This window comes from Oreochromis aureus, linkage group 9 (genome assembly GCF_013358895.1).
Source record: "Oreochromis aureus strain Israel breed Guangdong linkage group 9, ZZ_aureus, whole genome shotgun sequence".
Taxonomy (NCBI): Eukaryota; Metazoa; Chordata; class Actinopteri; order Cichliformes; family Cichlidae; genus Oreochromis; species Oreochromis aureus.
Window position 1 is genome coordinate 32,121,497 of NC_052950.1, and position 25,094 is coordinate 32,146,590.

A 25,094-nucleotide genomic window follows, 5' to 3' on the forward strand; every position below is an offset into this window, starting at 1 on the left:
ACAGGATCAGGTGTTTCAGAGTTTAACTCAGAAAATTAAACTTTAACTCAAAATGTATTTTAAATAAATTTCAAACGAGCCATCATGATAAAGCGAATGTGTGCAGTTTTGGTGCTCCGTAAGTTCTGTGCTGAACAGCGTGGCTGACTCTTCGTATCTACTATTGCCTCCACAGTCTGAGTCCACACAGGTAATGAGCCATTATGACCAATTATGGAGTCCACTGCCAGCTCGCGCTTTTTGAGGTTATGTCAAAAGGTTTCTTGGAAATAAACACGGACTATTTGTTTAGGCAGTCTGTGTCAGTGGGCTCAGTCAGTGGTCACGTTGTCTTATTACAATGAACACATGCAGTGTAGTTTATTTTGAGTTAATCCAGCCTTCTACCTGCAAGAAATCTTTAGTGCAGTATGTAATCTGCTTCTGAAAATAGCTCCCAGCAAGAAGAATTTCTTCTTTCAGCTCTAATCCCTGAAAAAAAAGACAAAACCCCCAAAACTTGGTCTGTTCATTGTCACAGTCACAAACAACTCTGGCGTCAGGTGTACATGATTGGAGGATTTGGGGTTGGGTTCTCTGCTCATTCATCACTGCAGATTTTAGTTAGATTTGTTTGTCCGTGGGAACTGTGGGAACCTTAAATTACATTTTGGATTTAAACAAAAGAAGAGCATGAAGGGGTGTGAAGAAAACAGATTTTAAACTTTTGTTTTTTTGACTGGACTCTGGTGCCATCCTGTGGCTGCTATGAAACAAAAGTGAAGTAATGAAAATAAAACGTGTTCTCAGATCAAGTCTTTTCTCTGTGGCATGTTTTTTAATGGTTTCTACAGTGTGAGTCAATGAAAGGAGGATGTTGAAGCAGCTTCGCCTTTACATAAGCTGCTGCTAATTGGAGCCATACATTAACCCTGTGACAGTCCAGTTTTGTGGTGGTAAAAACTCTGAAAACATCTAAAGAGTTTTTTAAGGCAGTCCTTCTACATAATCCTTTAACTCTGTGTGCTAATCCAGTCTTTCCCAAACTTCGGAATGTCTTAGGAATGTCTTTAATCCCAACTGAGTATGAATTCTGTTTGTGTGAAGTCTTCTAGGAGCTTGCTTGTCACTGATGTGCTTTATTCTCTTTTAAAACTTTACCGCTTTATATTTTGTTTGGAAAAACATCTGTAAACATACACAGAGAGAGCATATCAGGCAAAAACAGGGTCTGTACAATTCTGAACTTTCAAAATGTTGAAAGGCAACATTTTTATGACCATCTTATTTCTTCAACAAAGCCTGAAGTCTCATAGGCATCTTACTCACCATTTCTTTAAGCAGTCTTCAGGAATATTTCTCCAGTAAACTCTTCTTTGGATGTTGTTGCCTTTTCTTGCATCCTCTGTCAAGATGATCACACACTGCTTCAACATTTCAGAGGTCTGGGCTCTGGGAGGCCAATCCATGACTGATAATATTCCAATATAATATAATATATTCCTTCCACCACCTGACAATGTTGAAGGCAGCAGCGCTCCATCTGCACTATACAAATTCATAACAGATGAGTTTTGGTGAGAAGGTATTGTTTTATTCCCACCTATGCTTCTATTGTTAATATCCCTGGTAATGAACTACTCATTTGATTCAGGTGTGTTGACCCAGGGTGAGATCTAAAACCTGCAGGACACCGGCCCTCGAGGCCTGGAGTTCCCCAGGGTGGGGATGTAAGCAGGGACTGCTTACATCAGGGGTCCCCAATCCCAGTCCACGAGGGCCGGTGTCCCTGCAGGTTTTAAATCTCACCCTGGGTCAACACACCTGAATCACATGATTACTTCATTACCAGGCCTCTGGAGAACTTCAAGACATGTTGAGAAGGTAATTTATCCATTTAAATCAGCTGTGATGGATCAAGGACACATCTAAAACCTGCAGGGACAGCGGCCCTCGTGGACTGGGATTGGGGACCCCTGGCTTACATGGACAGGACCCTGCTTATATCAGACCTTCTGAGCGAGCCTCTCTCATCTTCTAACTATGGTCTCCCAACTGTTCCTCACTCTGACTTTAAACCAGAGGCAATCCTATTTTTGAGGTTGCTGAGCGAAATCACTTGAACAACCTATAAAACCTCAGGCAGGCTGATGTTTGATAGGTTAGCTTTCCCTTAATCTTCTCCCCTTTATTTAGGGCCATAGATTGCATCTATTTGCATGTATCGAAGTGTGTTTGTTAAAATGATTATGTGTCTGTAACTTATCTTTAATGTGTGGCTTAAAGACCTTGTGAAAGCCTGGAAAAATGTTGCTCAAGACCACTTTAGCAAAATTACAAGAAAGTTTGACTTTTTTGAAGTAAAATATAAAGAAAAGAGGACTGACTCATAATCTTTTTGCACAGTACAATATAAAACCCAACAATTAATATTTGACTACTGTCAGGACATGAGTCTGAGACCTCTGCGTTAACCACCTTTAATGCAATCTACATGACTCACTCTGCACTGTCGAGGGGACATCCTGCCTTTTCTATTGATGACAGATTTGTGGGGCTGAGTTAATAGAGCTAACATTGATTTAGTAGGATTTCAGAAATGCACAGTTACTTTTATTCCTCTGTAGTGGGCAGCAGGACTTACACATTTTCAGATTTTGAGCCGTACTTCAGGAAGCAGGAGGCAGGATGAGGCAGAAGGGATTTTACTTCAAACTGTGGAAGGGGAGTCAGTCTTATTGCTGGAGGAAGGCCAGACATCAGAGCAGGAAGCTGAAAGCTCAGAGGAAGACATATCAGCTTTTGAGGAACCACACAAACACACACAGACACACACACAGACACACACACAAAGCTGCCAATGAAAGCTGATTCCAGGCTGGTGTCCTGTATTGCGATCAAAACCAAATCCCAGAGCTTCAGAGCCCAAACTTACGTAATGCTTCTTATCCAAGATGGACTTTGGGCATCGTCACTTTGCCCGTACTCAGGCTCCTCAAAGCCGGCATGTCCTCCTCTGAACTTTCACCTTCTTGCTCTCCTGTCTGGCCCCTCCTCCTCCTCATCTCTCGACAGCTCGAGTTTTGACTTCACTTCCAAAAATCCTTTCTGTCTCACTCAGCCATCAAATCATTTTTATGACAGATGTGCCCACTTCATGGGACAGAAGATAATAAATAAATAACAAATTTGAAAAAGAAGTGGTCCAGCATGTTTCTTTAGAAAACAAAATCTGAATATAAAAACATTTTTTTTCTGTGTCTCAGGACAATAAAAGATCTTTTCCCTGACGCCATGCTGACTAGCATCTTTTCCCCTTTTTTGTACTTGTTAACATTTAATAATACAGTATTTTAATTCAATGTATTTTTCTTTTTTTTTTAATTTACAAATAACATCTTGCACCTGAAGTACCTTTCAGTGACCACCAGGGACGGCAGCTCACATAATCACTAGTTTAAACAATTGCTCAAATTATTCCTCAGCAACTATTCGGCTTGTAGAGTTATTGTTTGCATAATTTCTTTCGGAAAGATTGTTTAGTATTAATTCTTAAATTATTTTTCTTCCCAACTGCTGTTTAGATTCTTCTATCCCTTGTATATCTTTGGGTTTTATATTGTCAATTGAACTTCCAATAGTTACCAGCATCACTGTCTCTCTGTGCTCATGTTGGCAACTTGAGCTCCAAGATGGATGCCTTTTGATTTAAACCCTTTAAACATTTCTTATTTCCTTTAAAAGCTAATTTTAAAAAAACATTTCAGAGCTGAGGAATTAGGAAATCTTAAGTTTAACTGTACTCATGTCCTAATTTGTGTATTTGTCTGTATTTGTATCACCACATAACTGATTCGAGGTTCACCTCTTCAGCTTGACTGCAGGTAAGATGAGAGGAACGGTGACTGGAGGATGAAAAGAGGGCGGGCAGCACAGATGGAAAAGCAGATGGGAGTTTCTCAGGGGAACAAAAGAAAAGATCATGTGAAGCGAAGGGGCTCCTTTTATCCTTGTATCTTAAATTAAGTTTTAGCCCTGTAGAGTGAGCACATTCCCCCTGCTTTCACCCAGCAGTCCCCAAACAGCTGTTTAAAGGTTCAGGTTGAGACTTTGGTGAGGATAAAGTTAGGCAGGGCACGGCTGCATAGTAACTGCAGAGCATATCAGTGAGGGTCCTCACATGAGAGGATGTGTGATATCTCACATGACATGACATGGGTTCAGAGACTGAGCTGAGCTGTAATAATTTTTGGTAATTAAAATTTATTTGATGACTTGGTACAAAATCAGGAATAAAAAAGAATATTGTGCTTTTACTCTATTTCATTTGTTGCTAAGATGTTTTATCTTCCATTCCTTCTTGCACAAAGATGCAGAAACCGATGATGGTGCTGGGCAATGCCCTTCAACAGCCATGCAAAAGCTCACATCCTGGTACGTCCTCCACACTCTTGAGACTGTGCCATCCTGGACGAGCTGGACTGTCTGTGCAATGTCAATGAGCTGCAGCTACCGTCTCCTGTTACTAATACTAACAACAGTAGCAAAAAAGGAAAACTAGAGACGTATCAGTCTGGAAGGATAAGGAGAGAGCAATAGTCTGTGGTCACTGCCTCCTAAATGATTTTCTTTTTGGGGGTTTGGCTGTTGTCCTGTTGCATCTGTTGTTACTTTCACTTTCACCAAAGCAGCTGAATTGGCTTTGCAGTGGTTTATGTTTCTTAAGTGAACAGACTGATATTAAACCCTGAGGTTTAACTGACTTTGGTTATGCCATAATAGTTGAGTGTTCCTTTATTTATTTATTTTTGGAGCAGTATTTTTTTAAGGCTTTGCATGAGACGTCTGAACCTGCCAGTCACATTTCCCAGTTATCAGTTTCGCTTTCTTGGACTCTGTCCGGCTCATAATTGCGTAACTCCATTCTGCTCTAATGCGTCACAATCTAAAGTAAATACAGGAAAAGTAAAGAGCGGCAACAATAACACAGGTTGATTTTTCTCTGTTAACTAGTGAAGCAATACGCCCTCACTGACCTCTGACCTCTGACCCCACAGGTCTGATGTGAACTGATGCCTTTATCTGTGCCCGCTGGAAACATAAACATAAGATGAGAACTGAGAAAATATCTGCAAACATGGAAGAAAAAACATGTAAAAGGATTCAGTTTGTGTGATTGAACAAACAGAGCTTCATGTTCATGATAAAAAAGCTTTTATGGATGAAACATATGGAATCACAGGTTTACAGTTGTGATCAAACGCTTACAAATTTAACAATGATGGGTCTTTCTCTACATTTTACAATCAGCCAGTGATATACTCTCCACTGTATAAAAAATAAAGAGAAAAAATACAAAACAATCAGTCTATGTACAAGGCAAGCATGGTTTTTGGCTTTAATTCAAATCAAATCCATTTTTTTTGTATAGTGCCAAATCCCAACAGTCACCTCAAGGCGCTGATAAAACTCTGTTACGGTGAGTTCGTTTGGATGAGAACATTCTGTCTGAAAAAAACTGAACACTGATCACCCTCTGTCTTCTAATTTTAGTTCAGATTGAATGCTATCACCTTCACTCCCTGCTGACGTGATAAGGAAAAGTAAATGAAGTTACTGAGTACACTGAAAAACCAATACATTTTAATAGGCGTGGTAGGCCTTATTAAATTAAATGTAAAACAATAATGACACATGATAGACTTTCAGGAAAAAAATGAACTCCGAGAGGATCATAGTGAAAGTACTGACGATAACGTGCTGTTCAGACAGCCTTCTTTGTTGAGCCCTGAATTTGGTACCAATTTAAACACAGTGTTATCAAATGCATTCAAAACGACAATGAAGAGTCACAAGAGCCACAGTTACCCAGGAAACACCAATGTTATCTTGCCAGTCAAAACAGAGGGGTGTACTGCGAAGTGAAATTACAGTAATAGGTTAGAAGGCTGCAGTATGTTGAGCTTAAATTCTGGAGTATCGTGAAGGTGGATGTCTGTTTACATGGCTACATCACTGTGGTAACTTACCCTGCTCCTAACACTAATACTAACACCTTCTTAGTACCTGATCGAACCTCCTGTACTTTCTTTTAAGGGTTAGGTCCATATTAACATGATAGCATCACTCCAGTTTTTTGGGCTGCAGATCGACTAACAACTTCCTGTTCCACCACATCCCAAAGGTTCTCTACTGGATTGAGATCTGGAGACTGTGGAGCCGATTTGAGTACAGTGACCTCATTGTCAGGTTCAAGAATCCAGTTTGAGATGATCTGAGCTTTGTGTTATCCTGCTGGAAGCAGCGATCAGTAAATGGGTACACTGTGGTCATGAAGGGATTGCTCACCAGCCTGAACCGATCTGAGAAAGGATGGATCCATCTTCTCATGTTTATACCAAATTCTGTCCCTACCATCCAAATGTTGCAGCAGAAATCGAGACTCATCAGATCAGGCAACATTTTTCCAATCTTCTGTTGTCCACGTTTGGTGAACCCGTGAGAAATATAGCCTCAGTTTCCTGTTCTTAGCTGACAGGAGTGCCATCAGGTGTGGTCTTCTTCTGCTGCAGTAGCCCATCTGCACCAAAAACAGACAGATGTTGACATTGTTTCCACATACAGTAGTGGTCTCTGCTTCCCCATGTCAGCAAAATCAGCTCAGTGTCTGAATCAATTAGCTCAGTGGGGCTCCAAAGTGAGAGGTCGGGGATTTGAGTTGGCGTTATTTGGTTTTATTTTATTTTTTTTTTGTTTTGTTTTCATTAAAAAAAAACATAAATTGATTTTTAAACAAAAACTTTCCCTTGCATATTTCCTGACTCCTTTCTTGGACAATGAGTCTTAACTCACAATAACAATGAGCTGAACAGCCTGTGAGATGACCGAACTGAAAAGCAGAAATAAATATGCTTACCTACAAGCATATTTGCAACATAATATGCAACATCTACTACATCACAGTAGCAACCAACAGAGCTGAAAAATGAAGCCAACGTTCATGTGCCAAAAATTGCAGGTCCTCTAATGGCCAAAATCCCTTTAGCCAACCATGTGAAAATGCCCAACTTCACCTTACATATAAGCATGTTTACAGCCTGATATGAACAACACCTTTGGTCTCCATAATAAATTTCTTCCTTCATATCAACTGTACAACTGTAGATAACTCAGCCATGTAAATATAGGTACAGCTTTTTATTATGATGAGTGTGGACTGTGAGGTGCACACACTGCAGAATTTTCTATCCATCCATACCTGCTGGTCAGGAGGTATGGATGAACCGTATTAAGAAAGCATCCTCTGCATATCAGTTAGAAAAAAATAAAATAATGTACAGTCTGTAAAGCATTAGGCAACATTATGCTGTGCTCTCTCTGTGTAGCTTATATAAAAGGAAGAACTAGATCAGCCCTATATAATTAAACATAAAATATGAATATTTCTGTATACATCTACCTTCAGGTATATAAATCTGTATGGCTAATTTCTCCAATATGGATTTAGTATTTTTATCTAAGATTTAATTTGTGCATTAACTATTTGAAAACAACTTTTTTTAAAGTCAGTCAGTCATTCTTGGATATGGAGAATAATTATAAAAATCAATTTGTTGTCCTGGAAACATTATAGGAGGCACTGTTTCATCTGTGCACGTTATGTGTTTAAAAATGTCAAAGATCATTGTGAAATCTCACAGTGATGTGGAAAAAAATATATGTATATATATCTATATATATATCTCCAGGAGGCTTCACGGTCCAATAAGAAGACTTTCACCTCAAAACCGTTTGCAAGCCACAAGTTCAGTCCCTGCAGCATCAGGCGATATGTCTATAAAAGCGACGTTAAGAATAATTCCTCCACACTGACCGAACACAAGCATCAGTTCTCAAAGTCTTTAACAAAACGAGCTATTTGTGTCGCAGATCAGAGCCCGGTGATCTCAGTCTGCAGGATGGACTGGGCTCGGGAGTTTCTAGAACACTGGGTCGAGCTTTCTGTACCATTTTGGTTCACGCTGTGGAGCCTGAAGTCCTGTCCCACGCAGCGCTTTACAGAAAAACACTTCCATGTCCTCCTCAGCTCACTCTGAACCTTTATGTGCAAAAAAGAAGAAGTAGAATTATATTAAATATATTATATATTAAAAAATCATATAAATTATGTTACAAAAAACACATGCATAGCCTCACCTCACTGTTGAGGAAACAGTAGAGAACAGCTACAATTAGACCCTAAACGGAAACAAATACCAACATAACAGATCAGTGCAAACGTGTCGGAAACAAGGCTCTATTAATACTAAAGCATGCTGCCTTTAAGGGTCACCACCTATCCCGAGCATCCTCATCTGCCACACCAACCCACTGCATGTCCTCATTCACTACATTCATGAATCTCCTCCATTGGCTTCCTCTTTTCTTTCTGCCGGTGCGTTTAGAGGCAGTGAGAGAGAAAGGAATGACTGGTTCGTTGGGACAGCACAAGAAATGAGCACATCAGAGTGACAGCTCAGGTTGAGTGTTTGGGGACAAAGTTAGAGAGGCAAGGCTGAGGTTTGATGGTGGATATGTTGGACAGAAGCTGCCCGGCAGGAGGAAAAGAGGAAGACCGCCAAGACGAGTCAAGGATGTGGGGAAAGAATGGAGACTGTCTGCAGACTCAGAGCCGGACATTAAACTAGGACACAGTCAGTGAGCTAAAAAAGAACATCCAATGTTTATTTTTCTTGCTACAGCTCCCAATCATACATGACTATCTTGTAAGGGTCAAAATTCTTGATGTGGCTCTCTCCATTGCTGGGTCTTAACTTGATGATATTTTTATCTTCCTCTACTGTCAATTTTGCTAAACAGACCAAAAAAGGCAAATCGTTTTATTTAGGAATTTTATGTTTTTAAATGTCTTATAGTACCTGGAATGATCCGAGGCCGAGGTCGAAGAAGATCTTCACTTGCTTCACGTTTTCATTTTCCGGTTCCATCAGGTAGAAAAACACCACATAATACACCCCAAACAGAGGGATCAGCAGGAGTGTGGACTTAGCCAGACGCCTGATAAACACACACACACAATACACACTTACTCAATGCACATAATACATTTAGACTAAAACTTATCTGTGAGACCATCAGTGGGAAATTTCTGTCTCTCTTTTTATCAATGCAGAAAAATTGTTTATTTGGAATATTACAGAAGAGAGTTATTGTGAGGAAAGAAAACTTAAAATTCCTTCTTGTCTTCAGGAATGGCTATTATTTGTTTGGTAAAGAAAGAATAATCAAAATCATTTGTTTCCACATTGAGAAGCAGAAAACAGGCAGGAAGATTGATACTAAGATGTCCAAGTTTAAACACAGTTAGCTGATAATGTGATAACGGTTCCTGTCTAATGTGCAAAGGTGATTTGATATGGCTGCTGCTTTCGTCACCACATTATCAGGAAGCCCTCTTAAATGTATATAAATCTAATCAGCGAGAGCTCGGAGGTAAAAATATGACTCCTCAGTTCCTTGACATACTTGTATTGGGATTGATCGTTTCCGCCGACATCACAGCTGCGCAGTTTCTGCACTAGGATGCGGATGATGCTGATGAACAGGATGAAATTGATCTTGTAGAGAAACACGGCAGAAAGAAAGAGGAGTCATATTAGCAAAAAGTGACTTCTTTAAGAGCAGAAAGGTTAGAAACTAAATCTATGAAATGTGTCTGTCCATCCATCCATCCATCCATCCTTCTTCTCACATTTATGCAGGGCTGTCTGGATAAGTTTGCCTAAGCAGAGAAACGCAGACCTTCCTCCACCCAGCTACCTGCTCCAGCTCATCTTGAGGAACACCAAAGCATCCCAAGGCCAACTGAGAGGCATAATCTCCCCAGCATGCCCTGGGTCCACTTCAGGGCCTCCTCACTCAGGAGGTCATAATCTTAGTTATCCCCAAGCCACCTCCATTTAATGTGGACGAGTAGCAGCTCTAATCTGTGCCTCTAAATAATTGAATTTCTTACCCTGTCATTTTAGGTCACCACAGCTAAAGGCAGGGATGTAGACTGACCAGTAAATTGACAGCTTCGCTTTTACGCTCAGCTCTCTCTTTACCACTACGGACCAGTATAGTGTTCACATCACTGCAGACATGGCCCCAGTCCATCTGTCAGTCTTCTGCTCCCCTCACGTGTGAACAAGACCCGAGTGACGAGATACTCCTCCACTGTAAAGCTCAACAACCCGTCATACAGTCCTCTTCACACTTGGTGGTTTATTGCAGGGGACCTGAGTAAGTGAAATGTGATGTACTTGCATTTATAGAGTGCTTTACTAACACTCAAAGCTCTTTAGAGTGCAAATTTTAAGGACTTTATGTATCTCACATCCATGACCATTTTAGCATCAGCACTTTAACCTTTGATGCATGTCTTTGAACCACGAGAGGAAGCCCCAGTACCGAACACGGGCACAGGATGAACATCTGAACTCTACACACAAAGGCCTTAGCTGGGTTTTAATTCATTCTGAAGAGCAGTTTTCATATGTTGATAAAAATGAGCTGCCTGCTTCACTCTGTGTGTAAGTGGAGGGGCACGCACCCACATACAGGTGTTTATGTGACATTGGTAATGATCTCCTTGAGCGTCATAAACCAAATACTTTTATAGATACTTAAAAATACTTTTCCAAGAATAAGAAACCAGCTAACCAGGTTATAAAAACTGAGAGGTGCCGAAATTACACCAAGTGCAGCTAATAGGTGTGTTTAGCTGGATCATTAGCCACAGTGGGACCAAAGGCCAGCAAGGGAGGCATGTTCAAATAATGCTGCATTATAAAAACACCTTAACTCTAACTTCAACCTTATAACCAAATCTGAACCCTCAAATAAGCGTTTGACAGGTTGTGAAAAAATGTGGATCAAATATTTTTACAAAATGTTACTCAGATGGTCTAAAACTAACAAAGGTGTATTTTTTGTATATGCATTCCCCTAATTTTAAGTGTATTTTCTCTGTTTTCTGTGTTAAATGACTTCCATCGCTCATTCATGCTGTTTGAACAAGCAGTTCACGGGAAAGCTACGCTCCCAAACCTGCCCAGTCATGTTTTAAACCAACATACACAAGCACACATTCAGAGAGCATGTCCTTACAGATGGCTGCTTTTTCAGAACAATAACTTTATAACTGCCTGCATTTCACACATTTAGGGGACATCTATAAATCATAGAAACTTAGTGGCACAAAGCACACATTATTGCAAAATGTTCAACAATCGATTAGTACAACCTCGGTTAAATAGAGCTTAGCAAAAACATGCAGTAAGCAGTTCACCCACAACGGATCAAGCAGAACTTCACTGTTGCAACAAGTAAAAGTAGTAAAAAAGGAAAAGTTCAGCATGACAGCTTGCTCTGATGGATTATCTGCTGGCTCGCATGTTTGGAAATCGACTGCTGACTGATTGAATTTTATCTAAAACTTATCTGTTTGCAGATATTTTCTCAATGACTGAGCAGCCTTTAGACTTTTTTTATGAATGTCTGTATCAGAGGATATAATTGTGACTGGGATTTCCAGTGTAAATAAAGAGATCCACCATCTGAGGCCAAGTCTCTCAAAATATCCAAAAATAGCAATAAAATATGTCACTGTAATTTTTTTGTATGCTGCATATGGAAATGAATGTTGCTGGAGTAGCTTTGCAACTCTGAAATTAATGGATTTCAATGGAAGGGATGATTTATGCCTGGACTGCTTGTTTTTTTTAGATCACTCTGGCTGTGACAAAGAGAAGAAAATGCAGCTTTTGACATAATCATAATATTTTAAACCAATCTGTGATCTTTTGCTAAAGCTCATCAACTAGTTTGGATGCTTAAACCTTTCTCCTGGAAACCCTACAATAAACAGTATGTTAAAAATAAACATAATTTGTGAGTACTTTAGCAAATTCCATTACCACAATAAAAAACTGCAGTACAAAGTGCTCTGGTTCAGTCCAAGAGTTGAAGAATAACCATCTATGTGTCTTAAAGTCTCCAAATTAAAAGGACTCATTGTGCAGATTGACCCATTTGAGAAAGTAAACGATGACGCTCGTATGGTTTATAAAGATGTGAATGCTATAATCATTCATTATTTGTATATAACATCTTCCCTTGTAGAACACGATTAAAAACAGAAAAGTACTGAGTATTGCTGCTGACCCAAAACAGATCAGCAGAAATACTTTTTGTAGTTTTTAAATGATGCTCAGTTGGTACCAAGTGAGTGAAGCTAACATTCCCCACATCATTACACCACCAGCAACAGCCTGAACCTCTGATAAAAAGCAGGATCTATGTTTTCATGTCATTAATGCCAAATCCTGCCATCTGAATGTTGCATGGCCTGTTTCCATTTAGCATCAGTTGAACAGGAGTACCTAAACGATGTGTCCAGTAAGTGTGTGACTCTAAAAACAAATGTGTGGCTGTGCAGGCTCCGTAATAATACATCATTTTTAATATGCTGAATATTTATTTGTAAAATGAATGTAATGATCCAATGTTCAATATTTTAGTAGAAGAAAGCAAAATAAAATGAGAAAAAGAGAACAGTGACAAAGCAGGTGAAAATTAAAATGGATTTCAGTTCAAATTACAGATTAATGACTAAAAACAACAACAACAAAAACAGAAGAAACACAGACTTGACCTATTCATTTAAATTGTGTTATACCCACTGGTGGGGCATACTGTGTGTACAATCATCCTGACCACACGTCCACTCACTTTTACTCACGTCAATTTTTTATGTTATTTATAACTAATAAGAATTGTGTGTCGTAAACTTCTGTCTCCTGAAGTCCAGGATGCCGAAAACAGTCTCTCTCTCTTTTTATGTATACAAGGTTATCCTGGGACAAAACTCACAATGATAGATGCCATGATGGGCCAGTTGATCACTCTGTTTGGTATGGGGGTGTTGTTCATCTCCCAACACCTGGAAGTGAGTAAATAAGTCAGTGAGATTTATAATATTTCCTCACCTAGAGATGGTTAAATTAAATCAAAGATGCATTATTTTGATATAAGCTTCAACCAGTGCAACTGCATGCATGTGGCGGAAATTAAGGATAAGCATAATGTGTCCCCTGCAAGTTTGTACCACATTCAAAACATGTGATGTTTGATTTTTGCACTGACCTTGACATAGTTTGTGAAAACAATGTTTAAACACTTGCAGACTCACCCCGTGTCCTCCATGTATATCCTGCAAATGATCCATGCCACGATGAACACAAGAGGGATTCCTGAGAACCAGAGAATAGAGAGGAAGGTAGATATGGAGGAGAAGAGGATCTGTTTAGGTTCTGCATCTGGCAGGCACAGAACATCCTCGCAAAGTGCCACAAAGGAAATATGACGTCTACACACACACATTAAACATCTGGGGCTGAACGGTGATGCATTGGGGAGGAACTGTTGGTAAAGTGGAGATGGATAGTGGAAGGAGGTGTCAGAAGGCAGCAGCTGAGACAGAACGGAAGAGAGCGAACGCAGAGGCCAGGAGAGTGTTTACTGCCCGGACTTTCCCTGAATACACCAGCTCACTTCAGCAGCGTGACGCACTGTCTGCTGGTTGTCTGAGTGCTGGCACTGTGTTTAGCAGAGGCTCACACTAAAGGGGTGCTTCAATAGGGCTGTCTATGAAATTTCTAAATTTATTAATATAATTGATTTTTTTTAAACTGCAGGGTTAAATGCATACTAACTGCAACCAGGGAACATTGAATGAATTGTTATTTTCATAAACTTCTCTGGTCTTCCTGACCTCTCGGAGCCTCACTCATACAGAGCTGAATTCTCTGCAGGGATTTTCTTAAGGCCTCGATCTGCTTTGCATCAACACCTCCTGTGATAAATTTAAAATCACCATTTAACCTAGCATGAATCCCAGAGAGCACAGTGATGTATTGCTGACCTATATGTGCTGTGTGGGTAGTGGCAGACATTACGTAGCAGAGAAGTGCGTTTGCTCATTGTGAAGAGGTCATTTGTACATTGTCTAGCACTGACTTGCCAACGGCTAAGCTTGGGCACATCAGGTAGTCTCATTTTATGTGCACATAAAGGTTAAAAGGAACAATTTGGCTAGTTACTGTACATTAAGTAGATTGCTTAACAAAAGCCATCCATATCAAAAACATATTAAAACGTAAGGTTAATCTTCAAAGGTTTCAGGGGTTCAGTTTAGCTCAGGATTAATTCAACAGAGTGATAATGATGGAACAATTTTCACAACTCAGTTTGGCTCTAGAGAGAGAGAGACTGCGATTGTTTGGAAATACTTCAGATTTTGGCCAGCAGATGGTAAATGTGAAAAAAAATGCTGGGACAAAAGATTATGAGCAAGTCCAACCTCAACCTGACTGAAACGCTGCGGGAGGACGTTAAGAGAGCTGTGAATAAACAAATGCCTGCAAATCTCAATGAACCGAAGTAATATTTTAAAGAAGAGTGCCAGAATTTCTCCACAACAATGTAAGAGACTGATAAAGCCATTCAAAAAGGTATTACTTTAAGCTATTGCTGATAAAGGAGGTTTTAAAAGTCACTGAATCGTGGGATGTAATTAGTTTTTCACTGGACTGCATACCCGTGTGAAACTTTAGCTCAGCTCCCTGATGGTTCGACCACTTTGTTAGTTGAGTGATGTTAATGGACTGTTTCTACTTTACTGCACTCATGTCAGATAACTCTAAACTTTCTTTCTCTTTGCAGAAACCAAACAAAGTCCACATTACAAGTGGTTTAAACTTTCACCAGGAGACTGAGGTTTCCATTATTATTAGTTTTTTTAATCATCTTTAGACTTTCTTACATCGTCTTTGGTTTCTATTCGGTTTTAATAAGTGTTTTTAATGCATGACCGTCAGATGTGTCAGTGGGTTTTAAGACATTACCTTGGTGATAGGAACATTATCATTGGTAACATATAAACCAGACCAGTAAGACTGTAAAAACAATATAAAATTCTGATTGTGGTTCAACCTACCCCAGCCGATGAGCATGTAGATGGAGAGGCGGAAGGAGTAGGTGGGGAGGACGAGCAGCAGCATGTGAAGATAAAGACCTTCAACCAGCAGCCAGAAGAAGTTAGCTAAGATGAAGTACTGGAAGAAGATCAGGCTGGTCTTACAGCCCACCTACACACACACACACACACACACACACACACACACACACACACAAACAGCAACATGCTTTGTTACATCCATTCTGCAGTTTGCATAGTAAAGTTCTGTATGTAATGTTATGATTTGACTACAAAGAAATACATTTTCACAAAGAATTCAAAGAATCACAGACTTTATTGTGAACCTTGATGACTGGCATTAAGGTGACTGTTTTACACTGCGAGAAGATTTCTCAAATGTTTTGTGTAAATTTGCAGTTAAGCCAGTGTAATAAAAAAATCTGCACTTGTTTCCAATGAATTTATCAATTTACTTTTCTCAGAACTGAAAGACATTTGTTTTTAACCACTCCATGAATGGTGAGCCACATGGTAGAACATTCAAAGACTATTGCTCAAGACCACTTTATAAATTACAAGTCTGGCTTTTTGGAAGAAGAAGAAATGAGTGATGTCTTTTGCACAGGACTGTATATCCAACCCATGACTCCTGGATTAACGGTGCTAGAAATGCAAATTTCAAAACTCTCTTCAGCATGTGTGGACATGTTGGAAAAAACGCAGATATAGAGGTAAACTTTGCAAGCCACCCACAGTTTTCTTTGTGTGAATGGTTTCCAATGCTTCACTCTGAGGTCATTTATAGCCAGCTGCCTAAGGACCCTCAGTACCGTGGAAAAGATTTAGATATTTTAGATTCTTATTCATCACACAAAAAAAACACCATCAGGAAGGCGTCTAACTGGTTCCAAATTCATGCTGCTGGATGACAAAGAGTCCAAACATTTAGCCAGAGTCATAAAAAACCAAACATTCAGCTCAGCTACAAGAGTCCTGCAACAGATGGCCTCATAAAGTGCTCATCTCCAAGAAGAGAAGTTTTTTAACAGTGAAAGATGGTATCACCAACACAGACTCCTCTTTTTTTGTTCTTTAATTAAGGTTCATCTAAAGGTTTTTGTGATGTCCCTACATATAGTAAATGTGTTCATCACTAAAGTAAAAACTGTGTGTGTGTGTGTTTTGATGCGTAAAAGGCTACCAGCGAGGGTTGTCTGCTGCAGTCTGTGGTTTCGCCATACGAGAAGAGCAGGGTGTCTTTGACGAGCACTGCGACAGCGCGCAGGATGAATGACACGAACAGGTTCAGATGGATGTAGTTCCGCATGCAGTGGAGTCTCCTGTAAACACGCACACACACGCAAACATAGAGAAGTGTGTTTATACAGAGTGTCTGGGTGTGAATTGACTGAAGGATGCGGTATCTAAACATGTTGATAGCGGCCGAGTGAGCAGCTGGAGTCGATCCAGACTGAGCTTCGCACATCTCTACAAACTGTTATCATGCTCCGTATGTTCGGAAGTGTTAAGAGGATACAAATAAAAATATGTTATATAACCCCATTATGAATACATCATTTGTTCAAATTATCTTGACTTTTCAGGAAATTTGCACAACAAGACGGATAACTTTGCCTTCACCGCTGGACCCTGCCTGACTTTAAATCTCGCGTTTTTTTCAGGATTTTCGCACTTTAGAAGAACAAAAATGATTCATTCAACATATGTGAGAAGACTGAAGAGGTCGGAGCCATGACCCCAAACTCTGCTGGTGTAGTAAATGTGAGTTTTCTAACAGAAACATGCTCTCCAAACCCTGTATTTGTGGTGGTCAGCCAATAGGGTGGCCTCAAAGACAGAAGAGCTTAAAAAAGTTTGTTTTCTTTAAAAAGATGACCTGAGGGGCTGCACAAGGGCCCAGCATAAGACTATGAATCATGCAAAGTCACTCTGGTAGAGTTTAAGAATAGAAATATGGAGCTATGATGTAAAAACTGCAGGCAAAATCATTTTTTACGTTCATCACCATCTTTTTATGTTTAAAAAGCGAGAGAGAGAGTTTATGCAGACTTTTCAGGGTTATTGTATTAATAGAGAAAGTGTGAGGCACCTTTGTTTGTCCTTCATAAGAAGCCTCATTTACATATAAGAGATGTTTATTTTAGGTTGTTCCACCACCACCCCTGTGGATGTTTCCAGCAGTGTCCTTGTTAAGCTCAAAAGCATCGCCCTTGCTTTTGTTACTTTTATTTTCTCTTTTAGATAAGTAAGAAAATGTTCATCCGTCCATGTGCACACAACATTACAAATCATGACATCCAAAGGCAACAATTTGTAGAAGTTTTAGCTTCTAGTTATAGTTAGTTATAGTTAGGGCTGGGTCGGGTGACCATGAATGATCTCTTAGTTATGCTGCCACAGCCTCAGGCAGCTGTTGGACTTTCCACGAAGCACAGACAACTTCTCCTCTCTCCACTCTTCCACACAGCATGTCCTTAGATGCCACCACTGCGTTTGTGTTCTCTGTCTTCCCTGTGCCTCTCCAACCTGTTCGCTTGTTCCAACAAGTCTGTCCAACACATGTTTTCTTCCTGAGGCGAAGTATAAAACCCCTTCTGATGCATCCTTTGACCACCTAGAGATGCATCCCATACTATCAGTTGCTTCTTAGCTTTAACTTTTTTTTCTATTTCCATTTTGGTTTATTCAACTTTAGTTGTGTTTTGTGTGCTTTTGCAGCATTTTTTATTTGCTGGTGTCCATTTGATCTCTCAGGGCCACTGTACTAAGAGGTAAAAATACCTTTTTTCAGGGTTACTGAGATGGAACATGTTCACTCAAATCCTAATAAGTAGTAAATGCCCTGATGGAGTTAGTGGCACCATCAGGACAAGCAAGGCAATCAATGCTTGTCCAGTGAAATCTAAAAATAGATATTGATTAAAATCAAACTTGACTTAAGTTTGACTAAAGTATCTTAAAGTAGGATTGATCTGCTTTACTCTGCTTGAATCATATACTGACAGTCATATTAATGGGCGTGTTTGTGTCCTGTCAACAGCGGCTGCAGCTGGGCAAACTGAGAGGACAGCTGCTTTTTCTGGTTGTTTGAACATGCATATTGGGGATTATCGTCTCGTCTTTGATGGGAGACAAGTCGTCTGCGGCTCTGCTTTCAGTGTCCTAGGATCAGATAGGATCTGTGCTTTAGGTGGAAAAAGAGCTAAAGTTAGCAAGTTATTATCAGAATGATCATGTGTAAAGTAAAAGAGTTACAGTTTTTGTAGTTACAGAAGATGTTTTTAACAGTAGCTTTTTAATAGCTGTATTATTAAATATTTAATATTATTACATATTTATATAAGAATACTTAAACTGAGCTCATCTTAAACATCTGCAGCAGAAGCATTAATCCATATAACATTAATGGGGAACATTTTTCTGTACGAATGATACTTTTACTTTTGAAATTTGGGCAGTAATGCAGTTTTGTGTGTAGTGAGGTGCTTTCATAGTTTTTATTTCTACTTTTACTGCATCAGACAAAACTCTACAGCTCAATATTTGCACTTCCTGAATGTCTGTGACTCCACAGCTTCCTTTATGCTTCTCTTTCCTCCACTTTCCCATTCATCAAACAAGTGGTGACAGCGCTGTGGTCTCTGAACCTGCACTTTTTGGATGATTTCTCCCTGTTATGGGGATTTTTTCCCCCCACTGTAACTATGTGGGCACTAACGTTCTGTCAGTGTTGTATGTCTTTATAGTATAAAGTGCCTTGAGATGACTTGTAATTTTGGTCACCATGAATTAAACTGAAATCTTAGTGCTTCTGTGAGCTGTGGTCAGTGAGTGTTTTTACCTGAACAAACAGATGATGATGGTGCTGGTTAGCAGAGTGATGATTGACAGGCTGTGGCCCAGATTGGACAGAATCTGCACCGCCTTGTAGAAGACCAGCTGCAGACATACACAAAACAGAATTATTATTATTTTCCTGCTTATAGAATCATAAATAATGGAGCCGCTGTCACATCGATTGTGAAGCACAGCTGGGTCCCCATCCTGAGTGTACACTATGCTTCATAATGTAACAGTGGATCCTGTGAGCACCTCAAATGTTCATGTAGATGATACATTTTAATGGCATTGTTTGGCTTTAATGACTGCTGAGTAAAATGAATTGAAATAAATATATCTTAGTAAAGGATCTAATTAGACTCAAACGAGACTTCTTATTCTTCTGTCAGGAAAACTGACCGCAAGTGGCGCTGCTGTATGATTCTTTATTTACTCTCCAGAAAAAGAAAAGCCTTTAAATTTGATTTGTTTATTTATTCAAATTCCAACCTGAGAAAATAAACACGCACAGCCAATAGGAAACAAGCATTCTCAGACACCAATTTCATCACCTTGAAAAACCCACAAATTTTTGCCTCAAACGTTTTATATGTTCAGAGGAGTAGAAACTGAAGACATAAGACACTGTCCTGGAGAGGACCACAGGATTCCTTTTGTTAATGCATAACCTACATATTTACTTTAATTATTCCTCTCTACAGTCATGTGACAGCTTTACTCTAAAGTTGAGTCACTACCAATCCTGAAAGGTATCGAGGTTTATTCATGCTGTCCTGTGCTGCGATCTTTATGGATTTATCAGTCTGATCACAACATTTCACCAAAAAAGAACGTTTCAATAGATTTTTTATGTTTCTGCTGGTTTATTTCTTATTTGGTGTTTGCATTTAATCCTGTGCCATGTTGGTTGATAATGGCATCCTTCAGGTCCACCATTATTTATTTTGCCAATAAAAATATTTGTATAAAAGTTCATTTATGAACTACAAAAATTTGGGGCAACATCTTCATGCATGCATTTTTAAATTCAAGCAGTCTAAACACCAAAAAGGCATCTTCTGAATGGTGACGTGCACTTTATAGAACTGCTGAAACTTCCGCAGTGGGAATGTGTTTCATATTCAAACATGATCTTTAAACAAAATAGCTTGTTTCCCTTTGAAACCTGATTATATAATCTACTATACCGTCTACATGTGTGTCCTATTCTTCTGCTATGAATCTATTACTTTCTTTTTCTAGGCACCTCTAAATTTAGAAGAAGTGGTACAAATATGTGGTACGCATAGTTACCTTGAGGTCCAGGTATGTAGGCTGTAACTGCAGGGACAGATATTGACTTTTATTGTACTCATGCTTCTGAGTTCATCAATGTTTTGAGTTATAGTGAATAAGTAAAGAAGAACTCTCTAATGCCCTGTAAAATCCCAAAATAGTTCAACCGAAAAAGGGTAAACGGCCACTGAGGATTTCATAACTTGCACAAGGGTATTTCCTTTTATAAATACAATCTGATCACAGAGGAGGAAAAAGTGGGAGAGAAATAACTGTCCAGGAAATTTTTCCCACACCACGAAGCAGTGATGATACACTGATGAAACACGGCACTCATTATGCCCACTGCTTCTTCTTTTTTTTTTAAATAATTCTTTATTTCTAAACTGTTACTTCACGTTGGTGATTACAGGCATTAATCAACACCATTTATAGGAGAAAAACAAATCAAAACAAAATGAAAAGAGAAAGAAAAAAAACAACAAAAACAAAACAAACAAACAGAAAAAAACAAACAAACAACAGCAAAAAAAAAAAAAAACTGTCGGGAGTGACTAGTTAACTAGGTTGGTAATTTCCAGCTTTAAAAATAAGACTCGGCTTATGGGTATTGGCATATAGGACCCACTTATCCCAACACGAGCGGAACCAACCCACCCTATCATTGACATAAGCTGTTACCTCCTCCATCCTATAAATCTCTAACGTAATTTCCCACCATAATGATAGAGTCGGTATATCTTGCGAGGACCATTTCTTAGTTATACCTTTCTTACTGGCAACAAGTAACGTTCTTAACAGACATATATCATTTTTAGACCAGTTCTGCGGTATACAACCAAAAAAGATTGTCTTCATGTCCAGAGGGAATGTACAGCCAAAAATGCCTTGTAATGTACCATGAATGTCTTTCCAGTAGGTCCGTAACAGAGGACAGTCCCACATAATATGGGTGTGGTGTGCTCGTTGGTGTCCACAGTTTCTCCAACATACAGGAGGATTCCCATCATAATGAGCCTTTTGACACGGAGTAATAAGAACCTTATCAAAGACTTCCATCCAAATTCCCTCCAGCTGCTGGAGGAAGTACTCCTCGACTGCCATTCCCACATCTGAGTCCATTCATCCCTTGAAATACACACCCCTCCCTCCTTTTCCCATAACATCTTCACATAGTCAGTTGAGTGGGGAAGCTTTTTTATAAGAAAATTATATAGAAAAGAAATGAGTCTTGTATTGACATTCCCACTGTATGCCTGTCTAAACAGAGTTACCAATTCCACATTAGTGTTTGACATCACACCGATTATTGTCTTTATATAGTGTCTTATTTGCAAGTATCGATAAAAATCCTGTTTTTCTAGATTGTGTTTCTGTTTCAGTGTGTCAAAACTAATTAAGTTCCCATCCTTAATCAGACTATCGAAAGTAGTTAACCCTTTAGCAGACCATCTTTTAAAACGTGAGTCCAATTTATTCGGGACAAAGTCAGAATCATATGCATACCATTTAAATAGAGCCAAGTCCCGTTCCAATTTAAATTCTTTCACGACTTTTCTCCATACAGTAAGTGTGCATGACACCCAGGGGTTGCAAATCTTGTCAATACATTCACGAATGTTTGAATCCATCAGGACTGCTTGTATTGGAGAGGAAAACATACTCTCCTCAATGGTCTTCCATTGTGCTTGGTAGCTTGTATCACACCAATTGACCACAGTCTTCAACTGAGCAGCCCGAAAATAATTTTTTAGTGATGGCAACCCCCATCCTCCCGCCTTCTTATGTAGTTGTAAAGTTTTAAAACAAACCCTCGGCCGCTTCCCTCCCCATATAAACCGCGATATTATTTTATCCCATTCGTTCAATCGACTTGAATCAATAGGTATTGGTAGTGTTTGGAATAAATATAGTAATCTTGGCAGAATATTCATTTTAATAGATTCGATTCGTGAATGTAGAGAGAGAAAGGGGATCATGTTCCATCGTCTAAAATCATCCACTATTCTCCTTTGTAGGGAACCAAAGTTCTCCTCAAATAGTTTAGTTAAATCCTTAGGAATTACAACTCCTAAATATTTCAGTGATTTTGCTTGCCATCTCATTGGATAGCGAACAACCAAATGAGCCGGAGGGCTATAGTTATAACTGAGAATTTGAGTTTTAGACATATTAATTTTATAGCCAGAGAGTTTCCCAAATTTTTGGCATAAATTCATCAACGAAGGCAGGGAGTTAGTGGGCTGATCTAGGTATATCAATATGTCATCCGCGTAGCAAGCAAGCTTGTGTTCCTGTCCCGCAATGGTAATCCCCTTAATATCTTTGTTTTGTCTGATTGATTGTGCCAAAGGTTCTAAATACAAAGCAAACAGAAGCGGGGACCAAGCACAGCCTTGTTTATTTCCTCTTTGCAGAACAAAGCTATTTGAAAGAGAACCGTTAACTTTAATTCTTGCGGTGGGATTAGTATAGTGCCCTCACCGTATCAACAATTCCCTTATGTAAGCCGAATTTATCCAAGACTTTATATAGAAAGTCCCAATTTACGGAGTCGAAGGCTTTTCTGCATCAATACTCATAAGCATGGCTGTACTCTTAGATGTCTGTATCTGATGTATTACATGAAGAGTTCTGCGTATATTGTCCTGGGTCTGTCGTCGTCTTATGAATCCCGTTTGGTCATTACGAATCAGGTCGGGTAAAAATTCTTCCATTCTCCTGGCCATTATCGAGGTAAACAGTCTGTAATCTATGTTGAGAACAGAAATGGGTCTATATGAGCCACACTCAGTTTTATCTTTCCCTTCTTTCGGAATAGCCGAGATGATAGCCTCCTTCCAACTCGATGGGATTTGCGTTGTTTTTAACACCCAGTTAAAAGTAGTGAGTAATGTAGGGATCAAGTCCTGTTTAAATTCCCGATACCACTCCGCGGTGTAACCATCGGAGCCCGGTGACTTATTTGGTTTCAACCTATTGATGGCATTCATAAGTTCAGCTTCCGTCACCTCCGCTATCATCATTTTATTTTGTTCCTCATTAACGCTTGGTAGGCATAAAGAATTCAGGAAATCGTCCATTTCATGCTCAGCCCCCCCTGGGACTCTCGCGTATAATGTTGTATAAAATGATTCAAAGGCCTCCTGTATCTTACTAGGATGAGTCATTATATTTCCCGTCTCTGGGTGTTTAATTTTATTTACAGTATTCTCCGCTATCTTCTTCTTAAGTTTCCACGCTAAGACTTTCATTGATTGCGATCCCCCTTCATAACATTTCTGTTTCAAATATAACAATTTTCTCTTTATCATTTGTGTACTCAGCATATTTATTTCATTTCTGATCGTTGTTAATTTCTGCATAGTGCCCGCTGAAGGCATATGTTTGTGATCACTTTCTAATTGTTTTTGAATCTCTTGTAATTCTTCCATTTTTTTCTCTCTTGCTTTTTTTTTTTTTGGAAGGAGGCAAACGCTATGATCTTCCCCCTCATGACAGCTTTTAACGCATCCCATAGTATCGGGGGAAACACCTCCCCATGCCCACTGCTTCTTTGTCCAGAGTGGAGATTCTCTTTCACAATAAGGGGAGGGTCAGGATAAGAATGAGGATCTGTTCCTTCTCAAAACAGTTCAAACCTCTCCTCTGATTCTGGCCAACACACACCCACAGAGCATTAATGCTGCTCACAATGTGTGGGTTTCTCAGTGCCTGGCGTTCGTTGCTATCTCATCATGTATAAACAACATTCCCCACCTCTGACACACCATCTGGCAATTAACCAGATATACACATTACACATCTACATCTAGCCTATATAAAATATACTCACTGACCTCTTTATTAGGTTAACATTGCTTCACAATGCTGAGGTCCATCCATCCATCCATCCATCCATCCATCCATCCATCCATCCATCCATCCATCCATCCATCCATCCATCCATCCATCCATCCATCTTCTACCACTGACAGCAGAGAAACCCAGAACTCCCTATTCCCTGCTTCCTCCAGCTCATCCATAGGGACACTCAGGCATTCCCAAGTCAGCTGAGATATATTTATATATCCAGCAGGTCCTTTCTCTCTTCCTGGAAGTGGGCACCCAGGAGTCATCCAAATCAGATGCCTGACTACCTTACAATTGTACAATTTCTGTGAACCTGTATGAATTCTAACCTCAGCTTCCCGTTCTTAGCTGACAGGAGTTGTACCCGATGTGCTCCTCTGCTGCTGCTTCAAGGTTCAATCTGTTGTGTCTTCAGAGATGCTTTTCTGCATATCTTGACTATAACAAGTGGTTATTGAAGTAACTGTTGCCTTCCGATCAGCACAAAGAAGTCGGGCCTTTCTTCTCTGACCTCTGACATGAACACATCATCTTTGCCCAGAAAACTTTCATTCACTTGATGTTTTCTCCTTTTTGAGAAAAGGTCCACAGAGATGGCTGCGTGGGAAAATCCCATTAGATCAGCGGCTTCTGAAATAGAAGACCAGCCCATCTGGCACCAACATCAATGTTACATCCAAAGTCACTTAATTCACCTTCCTTCCCCATTGTCATGCTCGGTTTGAACTTCAGCAGGTTGACTTGATCAGGTCTACATGCCAGTCAGTTTACATAGAGTTGTACAAATGTTACATAAAAGCACTTTTAGTTTTTACCTGATGCCTGTCCAGTAAATAACTCAATGTCTTGTTTTGGTGTGTTGGTGTGTTTATTGTCACATACATTGGGGCTTACAAACCCAGCATGTCTGAGGAGGTAAGACAAACATAAATCACCAACAAAACATGCTAGTTATGCAGGAAATGTGGCTAACAGCACCCGGAGGACAGGGTTTCAGGCAAAACAGAGAAAATGTCTCCTCTTTAAGGTCTAAAGTCCTCACATAGATGGATTTCCTGAAGTACGGGAAGTAAGTGGAAGTTATCATTTTGAAACATTTGTATTT

At 39.6% G+C, this 25,094-nt stretch overlaps 1 protein-coding gene across 2 annotated transcripts in view; it reads right to left on the minus strand.

Annotated features, from left to right (window-relative positions):
- Positions 1-5,176: 5,176 nt before the first annotated feature.
- The window catches only part of LOC116320882 (vasoactive intestinal polypeptide receptor 2-like), a 52,199-nt gene continuing 32,281 nt past the window's right edge, over positions 5,177-25,094 (minus strand). Inside the window, exons 5-14 of one of the 2 annotated variants that reach the window (XM_039617773.1) lie at positions 18,864-18,961; positions 16,203-16,341; positions 15,020-15,170; positions 13,214-13,274; positions 12,895-12,964; positions 9,505-9,596; positions 8,898-9,036; positions 8,176-8,217; positions 7,987-8,077; positions 5,177-6,559 (exon numbers count right to left, since the gene is read on the minus strand). In XM_039617773.1, the coding sequence (XP_039473707.1) occupies positions 6,507-6,559; positions 7,987-8,077; positions 8,176-8,217; positions 8,898-9,036; positions 9,505-9,596; positions 12,895-12,964; positions 13,214-13,274; positions 15,020-15,170; positions 16,203-16,341; positions 18,864-18,961 (936 nt within the window). In that variant the 3' untranslated portion in view covers positions 5,177-6,506. Of the gene's footprint in view, positions 6,560-7,200; positions 8,078-8,175; positions 8,218-8,897; positions 9,037-9,504; positions 9,597-12,894; positions 12,965-13,213; positions 13,275-15,019; positions 15,171-16,202; positions 16,342-18,863; positions 18,962-25,094 lie in introns of those variants that run through there. The other variant, XM_031740611.2, reaches the window with a different exon arrangement.